The sequence below is a fragment of the Cricetulus griseus genome, assembly GCF_003668045.3.
Source record: "Cricetulus griseus strain 17A/GY chromosome 1 unlocalized genomic scaffold, alternate assembly CriGri-PICRH-1.0 chr1_1, whole genome shotgun sequence".
In the NCBI taxonomy this organism is placed as follows: Eukaryota; Metazoa; Chordata; class Mammalia; order Rodentia; family Cricetidae; genus Cricetulus; species Cricetulus griseus.
This window is the reverse complement of record NW_023276807.1, coordinates 105,531,525-105,549,864: the sequence shown is the minus strand read 5'-3', so window position 1 is coordinate 105,549,864 and position 18,340 is coordinate 105,531,525. Positions and strand designations below refer to the sequence as shown.

At 42.3% G+C, this 18,340-nt stretch overlaps 1 protein-coding gene across 9 annotated transcripts in view; it reads left to right on the top strand.

Moving 5' to 3' along the window:
- Positions 1 to 18,340, top strand: part of Tbc1d14 (TBC1 domain family member 14) — an 89,229-nt gene that overhangs the window by 35,322 nt on the left and 35,567 nt on the right. For 5 of the 9 annotated variants that reach the window (XM_035452168.1, XM_027387091.1, XM_027387090.1 and 2 more), the window contains one exon: positions 18,057 to 18,175. In XM_035452168.1, coding sequence (XP_035308059.1) covers positions 18,057 to 18,175 — 119 coding nt within the window. Of the gene's footprint in view, positions 1 to 12,418; positions 12,575 to 12,801; positions 13,052 to 17,772; positions 17,979 to 18,056; positions 18,176 to 18,340 lie in introns of those variants that run through there. The other 4 variants (XM_027387093.2, XM_035452169.1, XM_027387094.2 and 1 more) reach the window with 4 other exon arrangements.

The following is an 18,340-nucleotide window of genomic DNA, read 5'->3' as shown; positions in this document are numbered from 1 at the left end:
AGGAAGCATGGAGGTGCAGAGGCTGAGTGACTTGTGCAGAGTCCTAATAGTTAGAGAATGACAGAGCTGAAATGCCATCCCATGCAGTCAGGAACCAGGGCTAGTCAGGTGGTGAATGATGTGAGCCCTGAGAGTTGAGCCTCAGGACTAGAGAGGGTTGTCTGTGATCTGAGTGGTGTGCTGGTGCCTCTCTCTAATGGGAGTGCTTTCCTTAGCTAAGTGTGGTAAGCTTACTTGCAAGTCCATGCTGGGAAGAGGGTATCTGAGGTCATTCTGGAGTGCCAAGGACAGGGCGGATGACTTAGGTACAAGGTATGCAAGGAAGAGACAGGTTTCCACACAGTGAATTTTCATATCTTTGCAAATAAAATTTGTTGGACTATTGTCTACCATTTCCCTGGAAGACTCACTAAGGTTATCAGTGTTGGAATTTATCTTTGTAAATTATTACATTTTGACTTTGAGTCATTGTGGAGGCTTATTAAGTGAACTACAATTAAATATGAGTTTGTATGCAAAACTCAGCTGTAACTTTTTTTGGAGATGAAGTAATGGTACTGTTGTAAAGAATCTACACTTAAGGAGGAATGATAAATACGTTGATAGACATCCATATGGCTCCTGAGATCTCTGGTTTCATATATTATCTGCTCTGGATTCTTATTGGTGAACTGGAATGCGTAGGCCAGCTGGCTATGCAGTAACACGGCTCTGTTTAGAAGACCTTTGGCTTTAGCTATCAATAATGAAGAAAGTAACTGTACCCCCATGCATGAGTCACACAATCCTGCCTGGGACCGGTTTGTATATCCTTTGTGTCTCTGGCCCTCTCATCTCTCATCCCAAGATGGCAAGTCCAGAGAGGGAGCCAGAGTCAGGTCTCCTGGGCACCACTGGCTTAAGCTGGCTTTTGTCACTACTGTTAGCACCGACTTTACAGAGGCCAGAGCTGGATCCTTGATTGTCTATACTTGTGATCTGAGACGGTGACAGTAACTCTGTTTAGAGTTAAATCATAAAAAAGTACCTAGGATTCTCTATTCCCTTTTCCTTACTTCTGGAATTTTTTTCTTTCTTGAAAAAGCATCATCAAATGGTGCTTTAAGAACTTAAACTTTGTGGCTGCTGTGATGGCTCAGTGGGTGAAGGCACTTGCTCTGAGTGCAATCTATGGGATCCACATAGTGGAAGGAGAGAACTGACTCTTGAAAGTTGTGTTTTGACCTCTGCACAGAGGCACATGTATACCAACACACAAGTGCACATACACACACAAACAAATGTAAAAAGAAAGAAAAGAACATGGACTTTGGAGACAGACTGTGTGGGTTTGTGTTTCAGCTGTCACAATTTGGCTGTGTTACTTTGGACAAACTATTCAATCATTCTGAGCTTCATTCTGTTATCTATACAATTTGGAGGAAATGTGCCTATCTCCCAGGTGGTGAGGATTAAATAAATGAATCATACTATATGCTTAGAATAATATTGAGCACAGTGTTGCAGAAATGTTTGTTGTTATCATTGATTTTTTATCATGACAATTTAACCCTGAGCTACAGGAAACTGAGCACAGTGTGACAATGAGCTTGAGCCATTGAGCAGACCCCATTCATTTGCTTGTTCAGCAAGCATTGCTTCATGCTGCATCAGATTGTGTCCCAGGCACCAAGGGCATGAAAGCACGTGTGCTGATGTGGCTCCAGAGCTTGTGGTAGAGCAAGGGGACAGGTGTGCACAGCAGCCAAGAGCTCTGGATTTCTTTCACTTGTAGAACCTTGGGCCAGTTGTCTCTTTTGGGTTTTCTCAGGTGTATGGTATTGCTATAACTTTTGAGATATTGTATGCAGTGTATTTTGCCCAGAGTTGGTCAAGGGGTGGATGTTGTCATTTCCAGCTACTAAATAAGCCCACTTTGTCATGGAAGTACTCTATGTGCTTTGCCCAGGACACCTGGCCTCATTTGATCGGAGTCACATTCTCGTCTCTTGGCCTTAGAGACTTCAGTTTCTTTAGACATATGGGGGGAATGGTGAAATGTTACTTTCCAGTTATCTTTCAAATTTCATAAAAACCTTGAAAATTAAGTCATGCTTCCATTAGCTTACATGATGATTTCAGAGACACTTTGTTAGGGGAAACAAAAATGACCAAGGATAAGAGAATGAAACTAAAGCTGTGATTCTTGAAGTGTAGTCACCAGATGAAGCATATCTTCATTACCTGCATATGTAAGAAGTACATGTCTGCAGGCTTCATGACTCCAGCACACTGAAGCAGTCCTGGGTTTTGGGACCCAGAGCCATATTTTACAGATAATCCCAAGGATGATAGCTGTGTAATGAGAATGTTGGCTATTGGGAGGAAAGTAAATTTCACTGCAGCCAGCTACACAAAGGGCCAGAAGTACACCCACCAGCATGCAAACACTCTAGCTACTGAGCTAAAGAGTAAAGGTGCTGCCTTCAGTTCTTTACCCACTGGGTTTGAATGAACAGGGGCTCTGGCCACTTAGCAGGGGTGGGGATATCATTCCCTTGTGAGTAACATGGAGTAGTCTTGTTCTGTGTACACTGTTTGCTGCTTCTTGAGGAATTAGCTTAACTGTGAATAAGTAACAGTAAGTAAGTAAGGTTGAGCAGAAAGCTGAAGTGCTGGTTCTTTCTGAGGCAGCTGCTGGTTATGGCAAGCATAGGCTTACAGATTCAGTGTTAGCTTTGTATACCCAGGAACATCTTAGATGATCTTCCAGAATCAACTCAGCTTTTAGATATTAGAGAACCCCAGAAAGTGGTAAATCCAGGGCAGCTTGGAGTGACATTCATTCTCCTGTGCTCTGGTTTTTGAGAGGTCTGGGACACAAAAGGATTACATATTACAGAAAGGATATGTCTGGGTGGTCAGCAGAGGTAGCTAAAATCCTAATAATTTTTTAAAAAACAGTAAGAAAACAACCTTGATTTTTATCAACTCTCTGCTCAGTAAATAAAGGCAAGTGCGCCACCACGTCTGAATTCTAACCCCAAGACCTACATGGTAAAAAGATAGAAGCAATTCTTACAAGCTAGCTTCTGACTTCCACTTGTGTGCTGTAGCATGTGCATGCATGCACGCGTGTGTGTGTCACACACACACACACTAAAAAATTTAAAGGAGAAATAAATAGAACAAGGTCCCAGTTCCAGGTATAGTAGAATAAGAATATGCCACTTCTGCTCGCCCAGTAAATACACTGTGTGAACAGAGTGCACAGGACATCTGCTGGCTGGTGCTGGAGAGCACATGGTAGCACGACTGTTCAAGAAGACCCCAATTCAGAGTAATGCTAAATTGAAACAGAATTTATGGATTTTTTTCCTCTCTGGCATTTTTAGCCTGAACTCAGGCAGACCAAACCCAGAAAGAAGTGTTAACATAACATAGAGCACCAGAAGTGGCCCGTGACTGGGGGAAGAATGAGTCCAATACTGAGAGATAGGCAGAGATCCTCCTTTGCATTATTTTTCCCTCTGGTATTTAAAAAGGTTTATTTATTATTTATGTGTATGAGTGTTTTGCCTTCCTGTATGTATGTGCACCACTGTTTGCCTGGTGCCCAAGGAAATTATAAGATGGCAATAGAACCACTGGGATTGGAGTCATATCACTTTTGAATCACCATATGGCTGCTTGGGGTTGAACCTGGGTCGTCTTAGCTGAGCCAACTCTCCAGCCCTCCTCTCTCTTTTCTTTTCACTCTGACCCTCATACAGTCTCATGGCAGTACTTGAGGTGTCTGACAGGAGCCTAACATTGGTGAGAAAAGGAGATTGTACCTCTGGTTTGTACTCTCTCACCACCACAGTTGTTGGAAGTGTGTGGCTATTTAACCACAGCAGGAAGACTCAGAGAACCAGAAGACACTTGATGATTACAAAGAGATGTTCAGGAAAGTGACTTCTTTAAACTTGTTATGACTCCTGGATTTACTGTCACTGTCTATCTGGGTACATAGATCTGACCCCAAGTAGTTTAAGTAGAACTGAATGGACAGAGCACATGCAAATCTCTGACTGGCCACTGGGTGGTGCACATGCAAGACAGAGTCACAGTGCTGGAAACTGAACTTGAAACCACAATTTGACAGAAAAGTTGGCCAGAACTTGTAGGTCTTTATGTCTGGAATCCAAATAGGTTACAACAGTGTCAACATTTACACAAGGTCAAGTCTTGGAATGTAGTATTTGAAAAGTCTATGAGCTAGAGAATTGGCTCAGTGGTTAAGAGCACTTGTGTTTTGCAAAGGACCTAGATTTGATTCCCAGCACCTACATGGAGGCTCACCACTTCCTCCACCAGGCATGCATTTGGTACATAGACATACATGCAGGCAAAACACTCATACACACAAGATAAATCTGAAAAAATATTTAAAAAAAGAAAATTCCAGAATATAGTTCAGAATTATTGGGCTTAAGAACTAGGTTGTCTTTTGATGACCAGTAGACTTCAATCCTAAAATCAATGCATGTTAGGATTGTGTAAGACCTTAAAGAAGCTCCAGCAAGTACTGTAGACACTCTTGAGAGAGGAAGACAGAAAACGTTAGTTGAGAAATAGTAAATATAAGAAATAAATGAACATTTGTAACAGAAAATGCAACTGAAGTAACTAGCAGACCACTCAATAGTAGAACAAACATGTTAGGAAAAGAGTAAGTTTTAAGGTAAATAGTAGAACTTATGCAGTCTAACAGTACAGATCAAAGGAAGGTCAATAAAGTAATATAATCATGAACATAGGAGACACCACTAAAATGTTTTAAAATCCAGCAAGATGGAGATGGTTTAGCAGGTACAGGTGCTTGGATACATGTCTTACAATTGAGTTGAATTCCTAGACTCAATATTGTTGCAGAGAAGAACCAGCTTCTAAAAATTGTCCCCTGGCTTTCACAATGCTCTATGGACATATGTGCCTATACTCACACACAGTCACATACACAATAAAGTTTTTTAAAAATTAGAAAGTAGAAGCCAAGATCACTAAAGTTTGAATTTGAACCACAGAAGACTCGGGAGGGAGAATTCATTACTTAAAAAAAAAAATACTAGAGTAAGTAAATGACTTGGCCAGGCAGTGGTGGCGCATGCCTTTAATCCCAGCACTCAGAAGGCAGATCTCTGTGAGTTCGAGTCCAGCCTGGTCTTCAAAGCTACATAGAGAAACCCTGTCTCAAAAAAAAGTAAATGACTGTGTCCCAAATTTGTTAAAAGACATAAATATAGAGATTTAAACCAGTTAAGTGACCCCCCCATAAACAGGTATGTTCTAAGAAGCCCATGGCTTGACAAATTGTACCCAAACTGCTGAAAATAAAGGCAAAAAAGTCCTTCAAGCATCCAGAGAAAAACAGTGCATTACTTACTGGGGAATAATAAGCTGTCTACGAATTCTCATCAGAAACCATAGAGTGGGGGGTGGGGGTGGGGGTGGCTGGAGAAATGATGACTCAGCAATCAGAGCAGGTACGGCACTTGCAAATGACCATAGTTAAGTTCACAACACCCAGGTTGGGCAGCTCAGCCACCTGTAATTTGTGCTCCAAGGGGCCCAATGTCCTCTTTTGAGCCTTTGCTAGCACGCGCATAACCCCTTCCCACATTTGCACAATTAGAAATACAATAAAAATCTAAAAAACCAAAAATATACAAACATCAAGGGAATCAGTATTTTTGCATCAGTTGAGAGAAAACAATTGCCAACCCAGAATGTTGTATCAAGAACAAAGGTGAAAGGAAAGTGTTCTCAGATGAAGACTAAAAACATTTGCTGCCAGGAGCCTTGTTGTAAGAGAGTTGGCCACAGGCTATACTTTCAGAGATCATTTTTATAGTTTGTACAAGAGTTGGCCACTGGAGGTTCATTGCACTAGAAGGAACCTTGAAACATAGGAATAAGGAGGAATGGAAATGGTAAACATATGGGCAGATTGCAGAATTGCAAGTGGGCAGTTCTCAATAGGTTCTTTAAAAATGTATTTTTGCTGAATGCAAAAGTTAGTGTTGTTTGGGTCTTCAACTGTATGTAGATGTAACTTGAAAGACAGTCATATATGGGGGAAAGGCGATGGGTTCCCACTCAAAGCAGTAAAATACTGATTCCAGTTAGATCAGTATTTTGCATATACATTCATTTACATATACATGTTTCATCTCTTAGATCAACCATTAAACTATGTAGAAAGATGGCCAAAAACACGATAAATGAATTAAAATGGAATTACAATATTAAGAAAACTCAAAATGAAGGTAGAAATGAGGAAACAGGGAAGAACAAAGAAAAAAATGAGAAAGATGACACTTAAATTCAAACATACCACATTACATTGCATACAGATGACCTAAACACACCAATGCTGTCAAAGAGGCTTGAAAAAATAACTCAATTCTGTCATCTACAATGAACTCTTCTAATATCCAACATGTAAGATAACACTCTTAAGTCATAGAATTTGTGCTTAGTGTGCAGGAAGCCCTGGATTTAATCTTTAAGGTAGACCTATTTATGTCATAAGAAGTAAAAACTGGACTTCAATAACAGTTCCCAGAGATAAAGAGGACTGTTGCCTAATGAAGACCATATAGCTTGAGTGTTTCTGCACCTAACGACTGATACAGAAAACTGGACCTGTCTACTTTACAAGTGGTGGGTCAGGGCTGCTCTAAGACCTACAAGAAGGAGCATCTGTAGACAGAGAAAACCAGGATGTGGAGAATCTGAGCACTACTCTCCAGCAGCTGAATGACCTGTTCAGATCATCCCCCAAATAGTAGCCATCCCCTGTGCATGTGGAACATTTACCAGACAGATATGTGGGTCATAAAAGAAACTTTAAAGATTCAAAAGGATTAAAGTTAAGTTAAAATACATTTCTGACCACAGTGTTATTAGACTACAAACAGTAGCAAATATTAAGAACATCTCTCTAAATGTGGATGTTAGATAAGTAGCAAACTTCTGAGGAAGCCACAAGGAAAATTAGAAAATATTTTGACACAAATAAAAATATAACATACCAAAACTTGGAAGGTGAAATTTGGATAATAAATATATATCATAAAAATAAAAGAAGGAAGGCCTCGCATCAGTAATCCAAGTTCCTGTCTTAAGACTATAAAAAGCAGAAGTGAAACAAATGATACAGAAAAATAGAAATGAAATTAGACCTGTAAATGGTAGTGAGTGAGACCAGGACTGGTTCTTTGGATGATCTTTGTCTTAATCAATCATAGCTGAAAAGCCAAGGAAAGGGAAACAAATTTTCAACAAAAAGAATGAGCAAAGGGGGCAGATAGCACTGTGGCAGAACTAAGAAGGAAAATGAAATTCTTTGAACAGCTCTCTACAGGAATTTGTCATCTTAAATGAAATGGTCTGTTTTCTCAGAAATTAGAAATTACCCAAGGTAAAAGATAAACTGATTAATACTGCAATTTTTGGTTTTGTTCTTAAAAAAACAAAACAAAAAAAAAAAACAAGAAAATTAACAGGGCTGGGGAGATGGCTCAGTGGTTAAGAGCACTGGCTACCCTTCCAGAGAACCTGGGTTCAATTCCCAGCACCCACATGGTGGCTAACTCCAGTTCCAGGGATCCAACACTCTTACAGAGACATATGTGCAGGCAAAACACCAATGCACATGAAATAAAAATAACTTAAAAAAAGAAAAGGAAAATTAAAGTTAAATACTGTGATGGTTAAAATGTGCAATGTTCCTCACAGGCTCATTCATGTGTTTGAACACTTGGTCTCCAGCTGCTGGAGCTGTTTGGGAAGGTTGTGGAACCGTCAGGAGGTGGAGCCTTAGTAGAGAAAGTGGATCATTGGGCGGGCCTTGAAGTGCTGGGGCTCCATTTCTTGTTCACTCTGTGCCTCCTGTATGTTGATACAGTATGATTAATTGGACTTCTGCACTTGTTCCATGCTTTCCCTACCACTGTGAACTCCATCCTCTTGAACTATAAGACACAATAAACCCTTTCTTCTTAAGTTGCTTTTTTTTCAGGGTATTTGACCACAGCAAGGAGAAAAATAAGACAGGTACTTTCCAGAAAAGTTAGCTCCCAGCCCACATGATTTCACTGATGAAATCTACTTAAAAACACTGCCAAATTTAGAAGGAAAAGGACATTTCCTGACTCATTCCTTAATGCTTGTGCTACTGACACTGAACCCTAGCCCAGTGTCCTTTATGAACACACATGATCCTCAGCATGTTATTAACAAATTGAACCCAAGACATTTTTTTTTTTTTTTAAAGCCAACACACAGGACTAAGTGACATTTATCCTAGGAATGCAAGGCTGGAATGATGTATGAAAACAGTCACTATCATCAACTGTATTGCTAACCTAAAGAATCAAATGGTCCTCTTGAGTCAGAAAAAGGCTCATTTTTGATAAAAACTCAACAAAGTAAAACAGGAAAATGTTCACTTGATAGAGGACACTAAAAAGGAAGCTACAGTGACTGGGAAGGACCATTGCTACCGATGGGGTTTCATACAGTGTGAAACCTAGATAGATGTCTCTTAGTGTCATGTGAGACATTTGTTCAAGAACCTTCTATGGATCCGCTAGAGTCCCTTTTATAAAATGGTAACCTAACATTGTCACGTACACTTTAAATTATTTTCTACATTACTTATACTTCCTAATACAGTGTTGTGTTGATATTTTGTTTATGATCTAATAAAGCTTGCCTGAAGATTAGGAAAGCAAAGCAGCCAAACCACTAGAGAGTTCTTACCTCTACCAAGGCTTGGGCATGCACCACCAACCACTCAACTTCTATGGCTAACAAGTGTGGCTGCTAGGATTAAAGGCCTGGCGTCTATGGCTGTGGCTAGCTTTGCATTCTAATCTTCAAGCAAGCTTTAATTGTTCATAAACAAAATACCACCACACAGTGTAACTGCTGTGTAAGAAGTATTGTGTTGTTTAAGGAATTATGATGATCAGTCAAAACATTTTTTTTTCCTCCTTGAGGAATGCTTTTGATCTGCAGTAGGTTAAATCTGACTGCAGAACCTGCAGACCAACTGTTCTTAAGATTAGCTTCCTAATCGCCTCATAGGTGTTTGCTATCAAGAAGTTAAAGTCGGCACTGGTACAAACTCCCTACACAAAGTTTCTCAGTGCAAACCTTCTTGGCTACTGATCACATGAGGCTGAATATGTGTGTTCTTTGCTAAGAACTTGGAAGAACCACCTCCAAGTGGTCCTTCACATATTTTCTCCCTCCCGTATTCTGGCTTCTCAGTTGCTCTATGCCTTTGCTTTTGCCTTTCCTTGAATGTGGTTTTCAAAGGGTGGTCATAGCTCAGATGGTTTCACTTGACCACCTAAAGGGATTTCATTAGGATTCTAGGGTATTTTTTGCACAGCATTTTTCTTCATTGGAAATTCTTGTCCATATGATTGTGTCTTTATATTGTGCCTCTCAAGCAGCACCAGCATGTATTCAGGAGAGGCAGGATCAGACTGTATTTACTTGTTGATGGCTTAAGATGGTGCTCGGCTTTAGTGAATGGTTAACTTACAGACCATTTCTAATTTTTGACAACACATACATTTTTCTATAGCTTCACATATTATTGCATGATTTTGTTCTCATTTAGTGGTCTTTGGAATTGCTATTTCATAATTTAGTGACCAGTGCCCTGGATTGGGTACTGGAGTTGTTCTACAATCATCATTTGTAGTTGTTCAGTGACCTTTTGGGTAGTTGATCTGCTAGGAAGTGAACAATGAGTGAGTCAGTCATACCTCCCTGACTTCAAAGGATAGAGATGTCTGTGTTAGAGACACACAAACTAAGCAGATAGCCCAAACACTAACAGGGAGACAGGAAGCCTGGGAATACACTATGGTTAATGCAGGAAAGAGGAAAACTTGTTATATGGTTTAAGACACGTAATATTCCATGCCATTGTTTGATGGAGAAAAGTCTTGAAAGATGTGATTGGTCCTTTAAGTTTCACACATTGGTTAAAGTCACCCTGCTTGCTATCTCATGATATAATATGTAGCCAAAACTTTGTAATTGGTATTCGTCCCTAAAGTATGATACAGAAATTACACATCCTAACAGTTTTAGTGCATGCTTATGGCTGTCTTGACTGGATTTAATGTGAATCTGTGGACTCAGTTCTGGCCCCAGTTGGCTAACTTGTAAAATGTTGGGTGGGCACTAGGGTACAGGTGATGGCAACAGGCATGGAGAGGCTGAGAACTTGTCCCTGAGAACTGAGCTTCACAGTGCTTAACTCTCCTCCAGCTATAAGCATTGTTTCTAGAAAGGCATTATTAACTGCTTTCCCTGAGACTGCAGTAGTGTTTGTTGAGGGGGTTGTCCCCTCCCCAACCTCAGTTTTCTGTTATATCATGGAGCACACTAGTATTGGCATTGCCTGCTTGTCTGTGAGTGACTAGGGTAAGGACCTTGTTCTTCTTTATTGCTAGGGCCAAGCACTTGGAGTACTTGCTGGGTGGCAGGCAGGCAGGACAGATGGCTTCTTGTAATGATTCCATCAGGCATACTGATTCCACAAGTGCTATGTGCCTTCTCTGCCAGGTGCTTCACTGGGCCCTCACCAGATCAAATGAGAGAATGTGAGTCAGATGACCATGGGATGACAAATTATATATGTCACTGAAGCCAGGATGCAGGGCCTTGCTGAGTTATGGCATTGGGGAGTGTTTCTGTGAGGGTGTGCAGTGAAGGTGAGACTGAAGGACAGTTACCTAGCCTCCTCATTGCTTTCTTCCTCTTCCTCTTAGGAGGTGCATGTTGTAGTATTTAGGAGAAGACATGGCATCTGCAACTTCTTTCAGAGGGTAAATTGTTTTAAAACTAAATAAGGTGAATACTGTAACATTTTTCACTTTATTATGATATGGGTGGAGTTTGTATATGTGCTTATTACATTTTTCCTTGAGCACTTCCATAGATTTGATCCTCCCCTTTTTGTTGCAGTACTAAGATTGATCCCAGTGCCTGCCACACTGGGCATACATGCTGCCCATAAACTAATGTGCCATGAAATCTACTCACTATAAATGCTTAGTGACTCCCAATGTATGCACCTTTACCCACCTGCCATTGCATCCAATTTTGGAATATTTCCATCCCCCAAAGTGTGCAGCCAGACCCCACTCCCTTCTTCAGACAAATACCAATTGTATATTCTCTCTAGTGATTTTCCTTTTGAAGAGATTCATATACATGGCCCCACCCTGGCTGGCTTCCTTCTGACAGCTTTTGCTTACCGCAGTGTTTCCGAGGCACTTTCACCAGCAGCATGTGTCAGTAGTTCCTTCTTGTTGCTGGTTCAGAGCTGTGTGTGCATTCCTCAGCTGGTGGACATTTATATTGTTTTAGAGTTTGATTGGTTCACAGTGCAGTGCAGTGCAGTGCAGTTTTGTAGGCAAGGCTTTTTGTAGGTGGTTTCACTTGGATACATCCTCAGGTGTGTGGCTGATGTGTGTTGAACTAAATAAGAAACTGGGACACTTGCTTCCAAAGTGGCCCTACTGTTTTCTATTGTCCCCGGGGATTTATAGAGAGTCCCAGCTTTTCTGCATAGTTGCTACTATGTGCCATGCCAGTGCCCCTTTTTCGGGTGGCTCTTCTGGGCTCCTTCATTGTGAGGAGGTTTCTGTTGTTGAGTGAATAATTAGTATTGAGTTTCCAGAAATCAAGTGGTGAGTGAGGTGCCTTGTAACTCCTAGTCCAGGACACTTGTGTGAGGGTCCAGCAAGGATAGAGAGCTATGTGGTGCTCTTACTGGATTTATTCTAGTGCACTGGATTGCCTACTCACTAGAAATAATTTTGGCCCTTATCCAGATTTGTAAAAAAAAATTAATAAGGTATAGTTTACAGTGGAGTCCTCTGATCTGAAGGTATTATTCTGTTTCAATTAATGTTGAGATAGTTCTGTCACCCTGGAAGGTGTCAGATGCCCCATCCAGGTAGCTTTCCAGAAGCAAGCTCTATCATAGACCCTGCCAGTATGTACTTTATGCTCATAACCAGCCAGCTTCTGAGACAGTACCAGTGTTAATTATGTTTATGGAGTTTCTTTTGGTGACACATTTCTGTTTTGTTGTTGTTGTTGTTGTTGTTTTACTATAATTTTACAAAGTAGAACTTGGCTCTTTCTCTCCAGCATTCTGTCTTTTGCTTACTCCTCTCACTATAATTAGAACTCTAAGGTTCCTCTCTGGGGCTGGCTGCCTCAAGACTAGCAGGGAGGCCACTGAGCTTTGGCTCAGCCAGCCCCGCCCCATCATCTGTGGAGGAGGTCCCTGCCAGTTAGACCAGCCCAACCTAGGAACACTGAGCACGGATCCGGGAATCGCTGTATCTGTGAGCGATTGACTGTCCTGCCGTCCCAGCCACCCAGCCTGCCTCACCCGCCCAGTGTGGAGCTGCGTGTAGAACCTTGGTCCAGAGGCAGGAGGGAGGCCGGCCTCCACTCACTGGGCATGGATCCGCCGGCCACGCGCCTCTGAGGCCTGGCGTTCATGGTGAGTCTTATGTGGGTCTGGAGTCCCAGCTTGGCTTCCATTGGTGTCTCGGCCTGCCCTTCCAGGCCTGCTTGGTCCTGTACGCGGTATGTGCGGGTGTGTGCATAGAAGCCCGAGTGCAGGTGTGAGTACATCACATGCATCTGTTTTACCCATTAACCAGAGCTTGCCGGGGACACCAGTGAGGCACCTCCTCCCATAGGCTTCTTTGTGTTTTCTTCTCGCAGGATTTTCTTTCAGAATCCAGTGTGGGTATGGAGAAATCGCCGTTCCAGACCTTATTCGTAGAGCCACTGCTCCGTTTCCAGAGTCTGGCCAGTTTAGGCCTGGGACCACCTAGAGATGGAATGGTCTTGTTTGAAGGAGTCTGAGGAACAGTAAACTCAGGACAGACCACAGCTGCGTTTCTCAGAACCTGTGCCGTTTGTTACATTTCAGTTCCCGGTGCCTGTGTTAACTTTTGTGTTCTTGATGTTTGTAAGTAATTTGACCACTAACGAAGGTCTCCTGAGAGCTGCTGTTCCCAGTGCCAGCATTCCTGGGAACTTAAGATGATTTCTGAGAGGATACCATGCAGGGGTAGAGAACAGCCCAGAGAGGAGGAGTCTTCCCAGGTGTTCAGGGCCTTTACCTACCTACGCTGTGGTCAAGGCTCTGTGTCACCATCACTGTCTTCTGGAAGGCTGAACACCTGTAAAACCTGAATGGATCACTCCCTCTTCAAATGGCAAAACAGCTCCATGCCCTAGAACAACAGTCTTCTCTCAAACACTTGCTTGTTACAGACAGCAAGGAGTGAAACCAGCTTTGCTATGCCACACTTGGGATTTATTTGTCTTTTCCATAGCCCCATTAAGTACCCTTTTCAGAGAAATGTTGTGGGAAATTATGTTATAGTAATACAGTGACAACCATGCACCTGACATTTCTGGCATCTCCTTTGGGTACATGTCTCATGCCTACTTATTCTCATTTAATCTTCACTCTTACTAGACAAAGAAACAAGCATGGAGGGGAAGATAGTGCTCAGAAAGGCAGTGCTGAAGGGGATGATCCATCCTCCACTCTGCATGTGTTGTTGGCAGACCCACTCCATACTGTCTCTTGGTTAGTTTATGCTATCCCAAGTCCCCCAAGGGATGTCCTATTCCAGATATAGGTCCTGAACCCTGGACTTACATTAGCAGAAAAATTCTGCTGCTGTAGATGGTTGAGTCAGATGTGAGCACAGACCTGATTGATAGCCCTTTTTTCTTGGTGGACTAATCCAAGAAGTTAGTGTGTGTGTGGGTGGGGGGGTCTGATTAGATTATCGACATTTTTGGCTATCTTTGTAGCACAATTCCAGTTTGGTTAGTATTGATGGGCCATGTCTCCTGATTTCCTCCTGGAAGACATTCTTCCATTGATTTGGATCCGACCTTCTCTTTCTTTGAATACAAATTTTGTCTTTTGCGGGGTGTATGTGTGTGCATGTGCATATATATGTGTGTTCTGTCTCTTTTTAAAACAAATTCAGTTGTCTACTGATTTTCTTCTGGTTCTTGGCCCTAAGCAGTCTTTAGATAAGGTCTAATCCACATCCACACTCCACTTTACAGCCCTAATCTGAGCTGTGGGTAGCTATGTGTAGAGAGTATAATGGCTAGGCAAAACAATTTTGACTCAATATCAACCCTGTTTAAAATGTTCTTGCTAACTCACGGACCAGAATCTATGTCTGAAATAAGCCATCCCATGAAGGAGAGATTTGAGCTAGCATAAACTAACCTACAAGACAACATAGGATGGGTCTGCTAAGAACACAGGCAGTATGCAGGGAGGGTCATCCCCACCAGCACTGTGTGCCCCCCTCCTCCCATTACTGTTTGTGTTGTTGGAAGGTCTCACCCTTTTGGTCTCAGGATTAGATCTTCTTATCTTTGCTTAAATGGTATGGATAATGAGATGTACTGTCTTTTGTTCTTTCTGGCCCTTTACTTCTTGTTGCTTACCCCTCCACATTTCTCATGGTCTGCTCTGTGCAGTAGCTTTTGCCTGCTTTCCCTGCAGAGTGACCGCTGAGGGTCTCTTAAAGAGTAGGTCCACACAGTTATTTCACAAATGAGCTTTCTTTATGTGGTCTTCTTCCTTCTTTTCCTACTAAATTTGTTTTTGCTCATAGCACCTACCTAGAGCCGAGGCCTTGCTCAGGCTTTTTGATACTTTTTCTCTGAACTTAACTCATTCATCACACCACACCCTATAGCTTCTCCCATGGTTGGCTGCTGCATTGGTTTGGTCTCATTTTCCCCGGTGAGATTTACTACCAACTGTTCAGGTCAGGGATTTCATCCAGGTACTTCTAAATTACTGTCTTGCAAAGTGTTTTTTGTTTGTTTGTTTTTAATGACTCACATTTAGGCAGTTTGAATCTCTGCACAGATAGACGTAGAATGGAGACATGTTTTTAATAGGTGTACTTTTTAATTGTTTTATTTTTTAACTTTCAAATTACATTTATTTATTTTGTCTATACATATGTGCATGTATGTTTGCCATATTGTGCATGTGGCAGTCGGGATAGCTTGTGGGAATTGGTTTCTTATTTCAGCTCTGTGGGTTCTAGGGATTGAACCTGCTGAGCCTCTTGGCTCTTACTGTTTTAAGTCTTTCATGGCCAATTAAACTGACTTGCAGTAGGACTTTGAAGAATACTGCCCTAAAGTCCTCTCTGCTGGGATGATCAGGGTGGGTGAGGCCACAGTTGATTGTATGGGCAATTTGTTTTACTCATTGGTCTGCAGGACTTTTGATAAACCTGGTGGTGCAGACAAGTGTTACTTGACTTAAGGTACAATACTCCCTAACCTGGTTCTATGCAGGAAAAACTTTGGGGTGGCAAGTTAGATGTACACAGACTGTAAAGATTTTGTCTGTCATGCAGAAAGATCTCAGTCCATCAGCGAGTAGGCAGCCATCACAGTATAGTATCCTGTGTAACTCTCATAGTGCCTTACCAGTCACTTCTGTTTATAATGAGGGAGTGGAGGCATAAGGTAGTCCAGACTTGCCTAAAGTCATAGGACTTAGATCTTGGTCTTCTAAACCTTTACTTCTGCTGCATTGTGTATGACGCTAGTGTTGATGAGTCAGTAGTGAGTGCTTTTTCTTAGGCCTTAGAGTGAGTATTGTCTTCTTGTATCTGGAGCTGGTTTGTCTGGTTGTATAGAGAGCCTACTGTGGACATCTCTAGGTGGCCGTAAGAGAACAACTAGGTCTGAGGCAGGACTTGTGACCATTTCCAGTGCTGTTCCATTTGTATTTGCAAGTACCATTTGGGTTTTGAAAAGGTTCTACCTGGGATTTCAAGTTTGGGCAGACCAGGCTCTATCATTTTAATCATGCATCACTGTGTGATGAAGCATACTGTTTGACCCCATTTGGCACTAACTGACTCAGGATTATAAGTTTCTGTCAGGGTTGAAAGCTTCATTGAGGCTGAATGCAATGGAGATTGCTTCCTATGGAGTCCTACTTGTGAGCAGCTTACATGAGTTGGTGAGGAATGTCCCTAAAGAACCCAGTGCTCAGAGTCTGATCAATTTTCCCATTTTCCACAGAGCAAATCTGTGATATCAGTGGGCCTCCATATATGCATTAAGATTGGGTTGTTGGTGGTGGTAGTGACAACTTTAGCCTCTGAGGATTGGTGTGCAGGTTAAATAAACTCTTCTTGTGAGGTCCCTGGAAAGCGCTTGCTGCATTAGCCTGATCAGCTGCCACTGCCTAGTGTTGTTACTCAAATTAGTAAGAAGTGTTTGTTGACAAAACCTGGTGCTTTGGCCTTGAATTAAGGCATTCCCTTCCTTTTGCTTCTGTGTTGGCATGCAAACTTTGCTGGACTCCTTGATTGGTTTAGAGCTGCAGTATTTTCCCTTGTATTATGGAGTCATTTCAGATCTGAGGGAAAATGTAATGGTGCATGCAATCCTATCCCTGTGCTGCAGGGCCTGTGCTGACTGCATGGCTATCTCCCTGCTGTTGGCAGCAGCCTGCTCTGATAGTGCTCATGTCCATTTGGTAGCTGTGGGAGCCAGGCTTGAGAATTCTAAGAACGTGCTTTGCTTGAGTCTTAGCATCTAGTTAGTGGATCTGTGTTGTTTTTTCCAAGTCTACCCTGGTTTCAGAAGCCTCCCTAACCCATGTTTTCTGTCTCAAACTACACATTTGTTTGGGTATAGTCATGAAAGAGGTCTGGCCTCCTTAGGGTGGCAGTACAGAGAGACCTGCAGCCCTAGCCCTGAACTTTGAACTTACATCACCTTGTCTGTAAGGTGGGGTTATACAGCCACAGCAAATGGAAAGAAGCATGCAGATTCTGGGGTGTCTTACTTATGGTCTGAGATTGCTGGCCTTAGCATAAATTGCACTAGACCAGACTCAGTGCATCCAGTGAGGTTATTGTTATTAATTCTTGCCAGAATGTCACATGCCTTTGAATCACTGTCAGCACAAGGCTTTGGGTAGATTTCCTATTGACCTGAAGATATTGACACCTACTTACTGGACTTGGAGCATCTCGCTGGTGGTACTGAACTGTCACCACCCAGCCTTGCACAGGGTCTGAAGCCAGTATCAATCGCTCAGCTCTAGATAGATAGGTAACTGGAAGGAATTTCCTCCTTCAAAGGGACCATTTCAGGGTAAGCAGGGTAGGAGCCTAACCCTATACACTCCAGTCTAAGAAGCTGTTGCAGTTTTTAAAAGCTTTAGTTGTCTTTTCTGGGTGAGAGAATAATATTCTAGCTTGTGTCAATAAATCCTCTTCACAGGGTAGTGTGGCTCTCATCATCCAGAATGGCATGAATCTATCACAGTTGCACACTTGCTTTCTTTCAAGCCGGATAGTCTCCCTCCCTTAGGGATGCTCCTCACCTGTAATAGACAACTAGAAAATAATATGTTTTGATTTTACAGGGATCCCAAATCGCACATTATTCCAGAAGCTAACTCTTCTGAACCCTCCTACTGGGTGTTTGGAAAGTGGGTCACTATGTGTGACTAAGCTGCTGTGGCTGCAGTCTGTGGATCAAATTAGTGACTCTGCATATGGAGGTCACTTTTAGATTTCCAGGGCATAGTAGAATTATTGACAGAACAGTGTGCAGTGATGGTATAGCAGTGGCCATTACAATAGCCATTCATCTCTTAACCAGAAGTACAGAAGACCTGCCACTACATGGGAATCCTGGTTAAGGGGCTGCAGTCCCTTGTAACTCCATAACCACCATAAGGGAAGTATGCAGACCTGTTCTAAGACCATTACCACAGCAGGGAATTCTTGGACCCCTTCGGCCTGTAGCTTTCCTTCTGAACAGCAGAGAAGACTTAGAGTGCATTCATCCTTACAATGAATTCATCTGTAAGCCCATAAGCAGTTCCTTTTTTTGGTAATATGAAACTGGCTGGGCCTAGAGTCACCTTGGTGTTTTTGTCCTAGGAATATGAAGACAAGGCTGGAAGACCAAGCAGGCCACCCTCTCCAAAGCAGAATGTGAGGAAGAACCTGGATTTTGAGCCGTTGTCCACCACGGCACTCATCCTTGAGGACAGACCCGCGTGAGTCTGAGGAAAAGCCTCTGTGCTGTCTGCTGTGGGGATGAGGCTAGCTTGCCACTCCTTTTCCAAAGGCAGGAGAGAGGAGAAGAGTGGCTGGGTCTCTTCTTAACTCCATGTCAGCCTTCACTCAATGTGACATGAAATGGTGATTTGGGAAACTGTTTT